Source organism: Eleginops maclovinus, chromosome 3, assembly GCF_036324505.1.
Source record: "Eleginops maclovinus isolate JMC-PN-2008 ecotype Puerto Natales chromosome 3, JC_Emac_rtc_rv5, whole genome shotgun sequence".
Lineage (NCBI taxonomy): Eukaryota > Metazoa > Chordata > Actinopteri > Perciformes > Eleginopidae > Eleginops > Eleginops maclovinus.
In genome coordinates, this window is record NC_086351.1 from 24,125,289 (window position 1) to 24,139,304 (window position 14,016).

Sequence of the window (14,016 nt, forward strand, 5' to 3'; positions counted from 1 at the left end):
GAATAAAACGAGAAAAAATACGTCTCATTGACCATAATTTATTCCAATTTAAGGCTCGTTGGACACAGCTGTTTGTTTGAGTGAAATGGGGGCTGTGAATCCACACGAAAGCCCAAACAATCAAAGCCAGCCCCGCTAGTCCTCAAAACATAAAGTGAGAGCTTCGAAAAACAACAAAAACAACACCCCAAAAAAGATAATTTGTTGAAAATTCCTGTCGTTTTTTTATTTTAAATGTTTCATCCAATATCGTGCAGCCTTACATGACGCACAAATATATAAAAAGAATCAGGGTTTTGTCTTAACCGGCAACTCTCCGTGCGCCCTCAAACCAAAATGCAGATTTTCCCCGTCAAATGTTAAAGTGCTGCCAGAAAACAATATCTCTGTTGGTCAGAAAGGGTATAATGAATCCAGAAATATGAAGATTGTGTCAAATGTCTGGTCAGACAGCAGAGACAGCTTTGTTTTTACGGAGAATAAATAGGGGATGGATGTCTGGTGGGTCTGCCGGTGGGTCTGCCGGTGGACTAGTGGCAGGCAGCAGGCTTACACTGAAACTAAGATTTCTTAATTACATCCTTTCTTTAACTCTCCTTCTTTCTGGAGAGGAAGTAAAGAAACCAGAACTCTGGATTTATTTGTTGTTTGAGATACAATATATGACTCAGCAGCTTTAAGACATGAAGGACCTATTATTTTCAGTTCCCATTCTTTACAAAGGTTATGCGCGCTCTCGCAAAGCTCGTGCATATCTAGAAAGGCCGGAAGTGGGAAGTGACGTAACATACATTTAAAATAAATCCATTAGATTAATTTGTATTTGTTTTAGAAACAATTATATATTGATAACAGTATGTTTGATTACCGTTGAGTGATAGATATATAAAAAAAATATCGAAAAAAAAGTGTTTGTTGTCATTTTTACGCGGGAGTTCAAAGGTTACTAACAAAATGGCTGCATACGCTGCAGCCGCGAACCCAATTCTATCAGTGGCAGGATAATGAGGATTTATCTGGATGTTTTGATCTACGGCTACCGCAGGAAACATTTTATGGATTTATTCAATACTGACTGGTGGACATACCCGGCTTTTATTTATGAATACGTCCACTGAGGTTGCAATAAAAACACTACAGCAGTCTCAGGGCGACACAACACGAATATAAAGCATTCATTAAAGAGTCAGTGACATTACAGTGCTGCGTTCATCTGATTCAGAGCCTCGGTATATCGTTACATATAGCAAACGTTTTGTAAGTTTTCTTTTTACATCCAAAGGGGCATATTTTTCTTCTACTCTCTGCAGTCTGCATGCATGTGGAAGTAGCCCCTCACGGCTGGTGAAACGAAGCACCTAGGAGCAGAGTGCGGGCATGTGGAAACTTTAGTCAACACAACAGAGACAAGAGGATGAACAAGAAGAAGGACAAGGGCTTTGAGAGCCCGCGCCCCTTTAAATTATAAGTATTTTCCTTTATTACTATACATGCATGACATTATTTGCACTAATGTTCCATAAAGAATCAAATGTAACGGTAGCTTAACTTTTTCATAGGGTAACTCACAGGCAGTAGTGCTGCTTAAAGTACAAATACCGTTATCTGCTGACTGAATAAGTACCTAGTTTAGTTCACATTGAATACTGACATTGTTTTTTGTCATTGCCTTTACGACCCACCAGGTGGTGTGCATCAACAACATCAACTTCCAGAGAAAGTCTGTCATTGTGAGTACACAAGTTACAGTCCAACGTTCGTTCTTAAGCCATTCTGCTGTTGTTAGACTGAAAGCCTGTGGTGTAAAGTAACTCAACCCTTTATTACTGTCCCTCAGTACAATTTGGAGATGTTTGTACTTTACTTTAGTATTTCCATTTTATGCTACTTTGTATTTCTACTCCACTACCATTCAGCGGTAAATGGTGTACTTTTACTCCACTACATGTATCTAATCCCTTTAGTTACTTTACAGATTTGGATTAATGATGGTAAATATAATCAGCCCTTAAATCAGACTTTAGTTCACCTGGAGTAAATTCAGCAGCTACCCTGCAGTATACAAAGCCATTCAAACTAGCTGCACCTTTACCAGCTCTGAGAACACTTTAATGATCAATAATTATAAAACATATCAGAGATATTATTCTGAAATGGACCAATCAAACAATGACTACTTCATTGTGATGCTAATACTTTTCTAATTTTACTTTAGGAACATTTGGAATGCAGGACTTTTAATTGTAACAGAGTATTCCTACACTCTGGTGTCTTATCACAATACACTCAAAGACTTTGCTGCTGTGATAAACCCGCATAGATGATTGTGTTTGGAACATTTCTAGATGAACAAATGGTCCCATGCAGGTTGTCTGATACAGACAGTGAACAATACCTCAGTAAATGTGGACAATTGTTGTCCGTCATTACTGTAACTAACTACACCACTACTCTGTTTGCATTCCTCAGGGCTTTGTTGAGTTGACCATTTTCCCTACGGTGGTCAACCTGAACCGGATCAAGCTAAACAGCAAACAGTGCCGCATCTACAGGGTCCGAGTCAATGAACTGGAAGCACCATTCATTTACAATGACCCTACACTGGAGGTGTGCCACCATGAGTCCAAGCAGTGAGTATGGCTTTCCACATTTCATTGGAATACAGATTCTATAGTGAATAGTGAAATCAGAGCTTGTAATTTGTACCATTGGGTTCAAATTCCTACAAATAAAAAAAGATGTTTCACAACATTTTTTTTCCTAATTTATCAAATAAACATTGTGGACTTAGTTAATAAATAGACAATGTTAAAAACATCCATAATCCTTGATAAAAAGGTAGTTTAATTTGTCAGGAGCATTAACTTGAAAACACAAAAAAGGGTCCGGGAGCAGTAACGCCGTCCAGAAAATCCCCCAGTGCAGAGAGTGCGAAGCATTAGCAGTTTCACCTTTCTTACTGACAGACAGTCACACCAAACATCAGGCTGTTTCAGCAGAGATAAAACACACATGAGAGACCAACCTGGACCTAAGGAGGGGCGAAAAGCACCATCTATTTCAGAAACAGGTTTTCTTTGTTCATCTTTGACCTGAACTTCTGTAAGCCACTACTCCACCTTATTTCTGACAGAGCTGAGGCTGCTTGCTCTTAATCCAGTCTTCCATACTCAAACCGTTTCCTCACTACCCAATTAATGAGTGGCTTCTTCACAGAGAGATATGCTGGTCCATTTAAATGTTGCATCAATTCCAAATGTAGTCTCTCCACCTTACTTTCCAGTAAACACACTATGTGGCATATTTAAGAAATGTATAACCAAAACCTGTTTACTGTTTGATAGAGCAGCAATTGATGTATTAAAAAACCTGTACCACAGCCATGACAACATGCATCTGAATTTCTCTTTTAATAATGACTAATGTCTTTTACTGAATAACTTTGTACCACAGACCATTTGATGGTGTTGCAAAATCTTTTTGCTAACTCCATTATAAGAGACACATCTAGGGTTTCTAGAACTATAAATGAATATTTAATTTACAAAAGAATTGGGATAGCTATTTGGTTATTCTATCTGTAAACAATGTATTAATGGGATTGAGTATTTAAGATTTTGACTCCTGTAACTGTCATGTTACTGTCCGCCTACTTTAAAAGAACCTGTTTGGTGGTGATTTGATCATTTTCTGGAAATGTTTTGTGTGTCTGTTAGGAGGAACCTCAACTATTTCTCCAGTGCCTACACTGCTGCAGTGAGTGCTGTGGATCCTGATGCAGGACATGGGGAGCTCGTCATCAAAGTCCCCTCTGAGCTCTGGAAACAAGGCGACGGTAAGACCATAGCATAAAGGCCACTGAAAATCACAAATAGGTATATATAGGTGTATATGTATCATAATCGTCGGTTCTTTTTAAAATCCATCATCTTCATCTGATTGATTTCTTGCCTGACTTGAGGTGTATTACGAATTTCCCTGCAATACAAAAGATGTTGTTACTGGCCTTCCACACCAGATAATGGACAGAAATGTTACTATGAATTAGTGACTCATACAGCATCAAACAGAAACAGGTTTATTGCCATGTAGGTTTACACATACAAGGTATTCCCTCTGCATACATAAACACAGTTAAAGAACATAAATAGTAAGAAAAGGACCAAATCTAAAAATGTAATAGAACAAATTAAGTAACATACGTGCAGTTTGGTAAGTGGAAAGCCGTGCAGATATAAGATGTAGCTTGTGTTTGGAAGGTTGTGCAGGACTGACAGAATTTGTGTCATGTTTCTCCAGACTTGAAAGTTTTGAAGGTGTACATAGAGTTTTCTCTGGATCAGCCAAAAGGAGGTCTTCACTTCGTAGTTCCGGATGTGGAAGGCAGCATGGCGGAGAGAGGAGCTCACGTGTTCTCCTTCGGATACCAGAACTCCACCAGGTCTGCAAACAAGGCGAACCATTATTTACCCTGCAGGGCTGGGCCATATGGAGACAATCAAATGTTACCATATAGAGCGGTGCAGGGATGACGTATTTTTGTAGGCCGAACCGGAAGTAAGCTGTTGCATGGGTTCCATCGACAAAAAAAGGAATATGATTTCTCCATAGGATTTTGGAATATTGTAAAAAATAAGATCTGTGGAAAACAAACCTGTTTGATAAATGCACGTTTTGTTCAGCCGGATAATCTCCACGTCTAACCTACTTTTATCATTTTCAAATCATAAATCTAATCGCCAGAAGCAAAATGATAACGTTATGCTATAAACAAACTACAGAAGAGTACAGCAGGGTTGCACTACTTCAGCGTCACGCCAAATTAAGATCCTTTCAACTGACTTTTGAGCGCTTGCATATTTTAACAAAGCTTTTCCTTTTAGCCACACTGAGTTTAACTGAAGTCAGAACAGGGGAAAACAAATTTACGTCCTCAACAACGTCTGTAGTCCTATTCAGCCACTTGTTAACAACCATCGTTTTTCAGACACGTAAAATTAATGTCGTAGAACCAAATGTGATCCGTCTCTTAAATTTGTGTTAACCACAGACCTTATTTCGAGCTATTTTCCAAAATCCTACGGAGAAGTCCCACTGACTCTGAGACGAGGGAACCAGAAGTGGTCAAATGCTAACTTACTTCCGGGTTGTAGGACTCATTCCTGCCCCACTCTATTGTATGGTTGACTTTGTAATTACAAATATATAGATTATGTTGATATAAAGGCTAAGTGGGGAAAGACATATGATAGAAGACCTAGAACCGTGTGGCATCACTTGTTGGCAATTATTATAATTTTTTTGATAAATGACAAACAGTGATTCAATTGTCAACATTATTGTAGGGCTAGGCAATATAGAGAAGATTGAAGATCACAATCATTTTGACCAAATACCTGGATACCAAAATAGTGACAATATTGTAGTGTCGATCTTTGATGCTTTCACAATATATTTTCACCAAGAGAGTTTTGATAAATGATCATAAATAGTGTAGCTGATGACTAAGCTAAGTCTTTTAAATGTAGAAAATGACATCACTTTACTTTAAGGCAGCCTTAAAAGACACTTGTGTGATATTACTTTATCTGAGACGATATCTAGTTTTATATCCAGATACAGATATAACATTGATATGTTGCCCAAACCTAGTTCAGTCAGAAAGCAAGATTAGATTAGAGATTAGACCATGTTTGGAGCTTTCACATGCATTTGTCCATCTACTAAATGCACTGCCATTCAAGCTACAAGTGACATTTCCTCAATTTCCCTCGGGATAAATAAAGCTTCTTGAATCTTGAATCTTGAATCTTGAATCTTGAATCTTGAATCTTGAATCTTGAAACCATAATTCAACCACTACATGCTCAAAATATGTCCTGGATGTAATAATGCCAGCAGGAAGAGCCTCTCCGTCCAAATGTCTGTCATGTGTCTTGGTGTAAATGAGGGGAGAAGGTCAGGTGTTTTCTGCCTCTAACAACTATTACATCTTTTTAGAATTTCTCTTCCAATTCCCATGCTCTAATGCAAAACCCACACTTGGCTCCATGGTGGTCTTTGCATTAACTCATCATATTGTCCCCACCACCTCCCAGATTCTGGTTCCCCTGTGTAGATTCATACTCAGAGCTGTGCACATGGAAGCTGGAGTTCACCGTGGACGCTTCCATGGTGGCGGTGTCCTGTGGAGATCTGGTGGAGACCATCTACACCAATGACATGAGGAAGAAGACTTACCATTACATCCTCCCCATCCCCACTGCGGCCCCCAACATCTCCCTGGCTGTGGGGCCCTTTGAGATCCTTGTAGATCCCTACATGCATGAGGTGGGTTTGCAGAGACCAGTTACAAATGATTATGTTTCTGCATGCAGTTTGCCCTAAATCACTGCCTTTTTTTCTTTGAAGTTTTTTTTTTAACTTATATTTTTACTTTAACTTCAGCTAAAAAACATATTTACACTTTGTGTTACTGTTTTTTTGTTTACATTTCACTTCAGCTGATTCCACGTAGTTTATACAAAATATGGAAGAAGTTAATAGTGAATAATTAAATAAATGTATGTAGGTTTGGAAGATATAGATCTTCAGTTTAATTCAGGAGGTGTGGGAAAATGGGAATTGCTTCATTGTATTCATTCAGTTATGGCAGGACTCCACTTTGATGTCTACATTAATTATTTTTGAATTAATGAGAGGTACATTGTGGTTATTTTCCAAAACATCAGCTTTTATTTAACCTTTTAAAATCTAGAATGAAGTTACAAGTATTATATGGAACTAGAAAATAACCTAAAGAATTAAGTGGTTCACGTCATGTCAGGAACAAGGCTCAGTAAGGCTCCAAAGTCAGAATACATTTTGGGTAACCAGAAGTCTCCCTTCCACAGACATGCCCACTGTATGATAATAACATCCAGTTTTGTGCATAAATCATTCACTGTTTGGCATGCAGTTACTTTCCCTTATTGCCTAGGGTTAGAAGGGAAGTTACAAAATATAAAATAACTGGAGAACATTTTGAAAGAGGAAACTGAAAAGATATTGTTTAATGACTCAAAAGACAAAAACACTGTACTAGCTGCACTGGCACCCACTGCCATCCATGCAGCTCACAGGAGAAGGGGAGGGCGGGGTGCTACATCCTTCCTCAGGCCTTTATGCAGGCCCTGATTGGGGATTGGAAGCACCTGAGGGAGAGGCTGCATCTTGAGGGAGACAATAACACATGCCGGATAAAAAAACTGTGTGTGTGAAGACAAGCATACTGGACTTTAAAGCTAAGACTCTCGTGGACTCAATAAGCCTACTTGTCTTCTTGCGTGATGATGTTGCTCTGCATAGTCACCATTTTTATCAAGTTTTATGTGTCAAGTACACAGTGAAAAAGACTGCAGAGCATTTCATTATTTTCTGTAATGTGACCCATTTCTGAGAGAAGCAGAAAGGTAGATAGGGTTAAGTTACGATCACCAGCAGGGAGAGATGATGGTGCTCTTCTGGTCCTGTAACGCAACACACACCACTCACTAAGATTTTGCTTGGCTATCTACCAATGAGCTGCTTGTCAAGTGTGGTGTCTGTAGAAGGTGGGTTCCAGGTATCGGTCGACCCAGATCACATAAGATTGCACTAATCTTTGTAACCGCTATATCTTTTTTACAGGAAGAGGAAAGATTTCATGTTAAGCGTGTAAAGAGATGAAAAACAATTAACATAGAGACACAGGATAAGATCTTTAAAATGTTTGTTTATATATATATTTCATTTCATTGCATCTGTGTAATGCAGTAATATGTTATCCGTCTTTGTGTGTTCTACTGAAGACCACTAGATGTCCCTAAACACGTCGTAGCTGTAGTGAAGATGTGAAGTGATCAGAGGTAGAAGAATTACTCAGATTTTATACATAAAAGTAATACAACCGTAGTGCAGAAATACTGCGTTTAAATTACTTAAGTACAGAAGTATTGACAGAAAAGTGTACTTAAATACTAAATCTCAAAGTACTCCTTATCAAAGTGGCCATTCTTAGAACACTGTATATTATATTATTGGATTATAATTAGTGATCCATTAACGTGTTTAACATTTAGATTTTGCAGCTGGTGAAGTTGGAGAGAAGCTTAATTATTTTTTTAGACTAACACAAAAAAGAATGAAAAAAAAACATGAACCTGCAAAAGTAACTAGTAGCTAATGCTGTGATGTAAATGTGGTGAGTGAAAAGTAGACTATTTGCTTTCAGAATATAGTGGAGTAGAAGTACAAAGTAGCATAAAAAGGAAATACTCAATTAAAGTACATGTATCTTAAAAGTCTACTTAAGTACGGTACAGGAGTAAATGTACTTAGTAACTTTCCACCTCTGGTAGTGATGCAGTAAAGGAAAACCACACAGAATATAACAGATTTTAGAAACGTAAATCAATGTCCTTGGGTTTGAACATTGAGTCTTTTTCATTGGACGTTTTTCACAATTTGTTGTGCAATATTCCGAAGAAATAACTATAACATTATCCTGCCCTCCCCCAGGTGACCCACTTCTGCCTGCCACAGCTGCTGCCGCTGCTCAAACACTCCATGTCTTACCTGCATGAGATTTTCGAGTTCTATGAGGAGATTCTGACATGCCGCTACCCGTACGCCTGCTTCAAGACTGTGTTTGTGGATGAGGCCTACGTACAAGTGTCCTCCTATGCGTCCATGAGTATCTTCAGGTAGGCTTGAGACTCTCTGTGATCTCAGGTAGGATCTGTATATGTGTAAACATGTCCCTGCTGAGAAGTGGCAGTATTTTGTTTAAATACGGAGGTCCACTGACAGATTATAGTCATAGGCAAGGCAAGTTTATTTATATAGCCCCTTTCTACACAAGGCAGTTCGAAGTGCTTTACAAAATTGAAAGACTTTAAGAGCATTAAGAAACACATCATAAACGGCATTTTAAAACAGTCATTAAACAGCAAATAAAATAAAATAAACATAACACAAGCTCATATAACATTTACATGAATAAAAGTTACAGTGAAGTGTAAGATATTAATAGATTTAAACGTAGTAAGAGTTGCAGCGGACCTGCAGGATTCTGGGAGTTTGTTCCAGATATTTGGAGCATAATAACTGAACGCTGCTTCTCCATGTTTAGTTCTGACTCAGAAAACAGACCCGTCCCTGAAGACCTAAGAGTTCTGAGTGGTTCATAGTTTAGCAGGAGATCAGATATGTATTTTGGCCCTAAACCATTCAGTGCTTTATAAACTAGCAGCGGTATTTTTGTCATACTATATTAATTTACTCTATCTGATTCTGTCTCACCCGGAGTTGTTGGTTTGGTTTTCAGCACCAACCTGCTCCACAGCTCTATGATCATAGACCAGACCCCGCTGACACGTCGCTGTCTGGCCCAGGCCCTGGCTCAGCAGTTCTTCGGCTGTTTTATCTCCAGGATGTCATGGTGAGTCTGCACAGTTAGCCCGTCAGCCAGGAGACAGGAAGTCTGAGCCACACAGGCAGATGTGCCCTGCTGAGACCTCAGATACCGAAGACTCATTTCTCACCGGCTAATCGCTGCGTCAATCAACAGACTATCGAAGCCCTATGTGGGGGCTTTCTTCTGGTTCTACCACAGAACAAACTTAAAGATACGATTAATGGAAAAAGATGACAGCATTAACCCTTAGAAAACACATTTTTGTCTTATATTGCTAAATAGTTTCTTAAAAATACTTCTTTTTACAACCTTTATATTTTTGACCTACTTTTAACTCCTTCATTTATTGACTTCGCACCACCAGACACCAAATCAAATTCCTTATGAAATAAAATTGATTCTGATTCTGATAATGATAATGGGGGCGGGACAGGGGATCTCTAAGGGGAGATTGCATGTCAAAAGGACGTGCCAAATATAAGTGGTATATATCATCTAAAAGTTGATACCCTGAAGATGGAAGGTTTTATAGTCATACATCTGTAATAAAAATGTTGATGTGATTTAGTCTTTCAAATCTAAAAGACTTACTGAAACATGTCAAAAACCCTTGAGTAACACCAGAGAAAAATCCATGCAGCGATTTGTTTCAGAAACTTTGGACATTGGGAGATTTGCAAGAATTCCTTGGGGGTCACTGCTGATGTATTTAATTTCGTAGAACAAAACGTGATCCGCCTCTTAAATTTGTGTCAACCACACACCTTATTTCAAGCTTTTTTCCCAAAATCCTACGGAGAAATCCCACTGACGAGGGAACTGGGAGTGGTCAAATGCTAACTTCCGGGTTTTAGGAGTCATTCCTGCACAACTCTATAAGGAAAGCTTCTAAGAGCCCTCAGTCTCTAGTTTTTTTTGTAAAGGTTCATGAGGCTCTGATTATCCTAGAGCTCAAAACAGCTTATTTTATTAAGTGAGGTTATGTCTTAAAAAAAATAGTCACACCACAATGAAGTGGCTCGACTAACATTTAGACATGTGTCTACAGCTGAACTCATTTCATCCTCCAGAGTCTCAGCTTTCCATATAAAATGTATGAAATTCCATGACTGTAGGGACCCCATTATGAAGAAATATATTTAAAAAAACACACATGCAGTGCACATGCACTGCATCATTTTGCCCAAAATGCAGTAGGCTTGTGTTAAGATAAGAGGCCCATCGATAGGACTTGAATCCTGCTAGTATTGTGTAGAGAAATGCTTATCCCCCCCCCCCCCCTCTCTGACCTTTAAACACACATCAGATGTGTGTCCTTGGTTTGCTTATGTTGTTGAGCTGGCGGGTGCTGTAAGAAAAGATCTCGGGAGACTCGGATCTCTTTGATTCTAGCAAAGCACGGTGCTGCCTGCTAGCAATTAATCAGAGTGGGGGTTAACTAGGGCAGTAATTGAAAGCAGCCGTGCTCGGTAGCCTGTCAGACATAAAAGAAAAGGCACGCGGAAAAAAGAAAAACTGCTCTTTTTACAAATCTATGACACCGTGATAACAAATACTGAAGTTCGTTAGGAGCTTTAGTAAAAAACACATGGATTTGTGTTTTATCTCTGCCTTGTGTAATAATCTTAATGAGAGTCTGCTGATGTAAAGATGGAATTGACCAATCACATCTGAAGGTGTTAATTTTAGAAAGTGTTTTTTTCAGTGTTACAAGACTTAATTGGGGCTTTTAAGAAGGGTTTCTCAAAAAAAGGAAGGATCTCTCAAAGCTTCAGAGTTTGACCCTTTTTTTAAAATAATAAATCATAACATTCTCGATAGACAATATTAGGATGAAAAATGTCAGGGAAATACTTCCATAGTGTCCATAATGCTGATTATAGCTAATGCACAGATCAAATTATCTTTTCTATGCGCCAGAATGGATTCAGTTCAGCATGACGCTGTGAAACCACCCAGGTTGAATCGTAGTATTGTGTTCCTTTCTTTTACAAGCTAATAATACAGGCTGATACATTTACAGAACTGTGTCTGCCATGCCAAGTTTATCCCTAGGAATACCACAAGGGCAACTTACACAATAACATAGTAGAGCAACACAAGATTGGCCTTTTTCTTTAAAAGTCACTCTTTTTGAGCTTGAAAAAGGGAAGTAAACAGGGTTAGCTCTCAGTTTCCAGGTTTTAATATGTATATCCTGTTTATTCTGGATCCCAGGAAGAGGTGAAAGTGTGAAGCATTGAAGGTCTGGAGTTAATCTTCTTGATATGGAGTTAACCTGCACTTCATCTGTTACAATTCCTTGAATAATGTCTGAACATTAGCGGATACCTCAAACCATGAGGGGAACTAACTGTGATATTTTCTGATTATTGGTATTCTGTGAACTTGCAGTGACTTGATATGTTGTTCCTCCTGCAGGGCTGATGAGTGGGTGCTGAAGGGGATCTCAGGCTACATCTATGGGCTCTACCTAAAGAAGACCTTTGGAGTGAATGAGTACCGGCACTGGATCAAAGAGGTAACAGACCTTCTAGAAAACTCTTTATCCTGTCTGAACTCTGGGGAGGTTTCTCCAGGACATTTGTGATAATTGTAGCCCAACACCTGCAGTGTAGCTCAAACCGGTCATGTTTCATGACATTGTGATGAATAATTACCCTGAAGGTATCCTCATTCAATGTGATAGGTAAAGGTAGTGATCATGTTGGTTGAGACATTTTCCCCACTCAAACCTTGTCACTTTTGCTGTGCCATGTAGTGGGGAGGCTGTGGCGCAGTGGACTAGTTTGTTGGTGTGCCCTCCATTGGACTCCTTTGTTTACTTCTGTAACTTAGTGACGTCACTATGTAACACGTGCGCTTCAAATGGCTAGCACATTGCACGCTAAGTCACGGGACATCTCTAAGCGGTTGACCAATCACAACAGAGCCAGCCAGCTAACCAATCAGAGCCGACTTGACTCTGGTTTCAGACAGAGGGTGGAAAGAGGTGCTGCAGCACAGGCAGTCTGAGAAACATAAAGAGCTTTTTGAACTTTTTTTTTTTTTTTGAGCCTTTCACTTTTCTCTGAAATGTAAAAGACAATCTGAGAAAATAATCAGTAGATTTATCTTTAACAAATATAACCACGCAGCCCTTTACTCAGAGACTTAACTACTCATCAATTGATTTGAGTTTATTTACAACTGAATTTAAAAACTTGATTATTTTATGAATGTTATTCTTTTCTGTTTAGGAGTTGGACAAGATTGTGGAGTATGAACTGAAGAACGGGGGGGTTCTGCTGCACCCGACCTTCAGTGGAGGAAAAGAGAAAGACAAGTAGGCTTCCAACCAATCACAGTCATCTGGTCCTGGCTCAGCACTGCATGACACACTGACCTATCTGTTTCTCTCTTCAGTCCAACCCCCCACCTCCACTTCTCCATCAAGCACCCCCACACTTTATCCTGGGAGTACTACAAGATGTTCCAGTGTAAGGCCCACCTGGTGATGAGGCTGATAGAGAACCGGATCAGCATGGAGTTCATGTTGCAGGTGAGACACTGCCAGCCTTTCCTTCTTCTCTGCCTCTCTAAACGTCTAAGTCAGTCAATGGTTTTGTCTTCATTTGATTTCTTTGTTTTCTGCTCCCTTACTAAAGGTTTTCAACAAGCTTCTGAGCCTGGCGAGTACGGCCTCATCCCAGAAGTACCAGAGTCACATGTGGAGCCAGATGCTTCTGTCCACTCACGCCTTCCTAAAGTCCATCTCCAACGTCTCAGGCAAAGACATCGGCCCCCTCATCAAACAGTGGGTGTATCCTTCAGTCTGATATGGATGGTTTGCAAACACACACAGTGATGATTGATTAACTGACCTTACACAGAGGGGGAATATAGAGGTCAAATGTTTGATCATGTCAGACTTTAAATCGTTTTTGTTCATTAATGGTTTACCGTTTTCTCTGCAGGCTCAGTCCACTGCCTGGACTCACGTTAATTCAAAACATTTCACCGGTTCCTCGTTTGCTCTTGAATTGAAAAGAAGAAAAACCCGTTATAACCTTAATTTTTGTTACTCAGAGACCAAAGTGCTGTGGTGAAATTCTTTGGCAGTTTTGCTTTCAATAGGAAAAGGAACGTGCTGGAGCTGGAGATCCGTCAGGACTACACATCCTCTGGAACCCAGAAATATGTGGTGAGCGTCTACATACAGTTAGGTCCATAAATATTTGGACAGAGACAAAGTTTTTCTAATTTTGGCTCTGTACATTACCACAATGAATTTTAGATGAAACAATTCAGATGGAGTTGAAGTGCAGACTTTCAGCTTTAATTCAGTGGGTGGAACAAAAAGATTGCATAAAGATGTGAGGAACTAAAGCATTTTTTATCCCTTAATTTTGAGGGGCTCAAAAGTAATTGGACAAATTACATAACTGAAAATAAAATGTTCATTTCTAATACTTGGTTGACAAGCCTTTGCTGGCAATAACTGCCTGAGGTCTTGAACTCATGGACATCACCAGACGCTGGGTTTCCTCCTTTTTAATGCTCTGCCAGGCCTTTACTGCAGCGGGTTTCAGTTGCTGTTT

General features: G+C 39.4%; 1 protein-coding gene across 1 annotated transcript in view; it reads left to right on the forward strand.

The window, feature by feature from the left end:
• The first annotated feature begins 961 nt into the window (after positions 1-961).
• Positions 962-14,016, forward strand: part of taf2 (TAF2 RNA polymerase II, TATA box binding protein (TBP)-associated factor) — a 35,466-nt gene continuing 22,411 nt past the window's right edge. The window contains 13 exon segments of the mRNA XM_063879897.1: positions 962-1,464; positions 1,676-1,730; positions 2,470-2,630; positions 3,717-3,835; positions 4,300-4,441; positions 6,099-6,330; positions 8,539-8,723; positions 9,347-9,460; positions 11,858-11,957; positions 12,676-12,761; positions 12,842-12,977; positions 13,084-13,238; positions 13,505-13,619. Coding sequence (XP_063735967.1) covers positions 1,415-1,464; positions 1,676-1,730; positions 2,470-2,630; positions 3,717-3,835; positions 4,300-4,441; positions 6,099-6,330; positions 8,539-8,723; positions 9,347-9,460; positions 11,858-11,957; positions 12,676-12,761; positions 12,842-12,977; positions 13,084-13,238; positions 13,505-13,619 — 1,650 coding nt within the window. The 5' untranslated portion in view covers positions 962-1,414.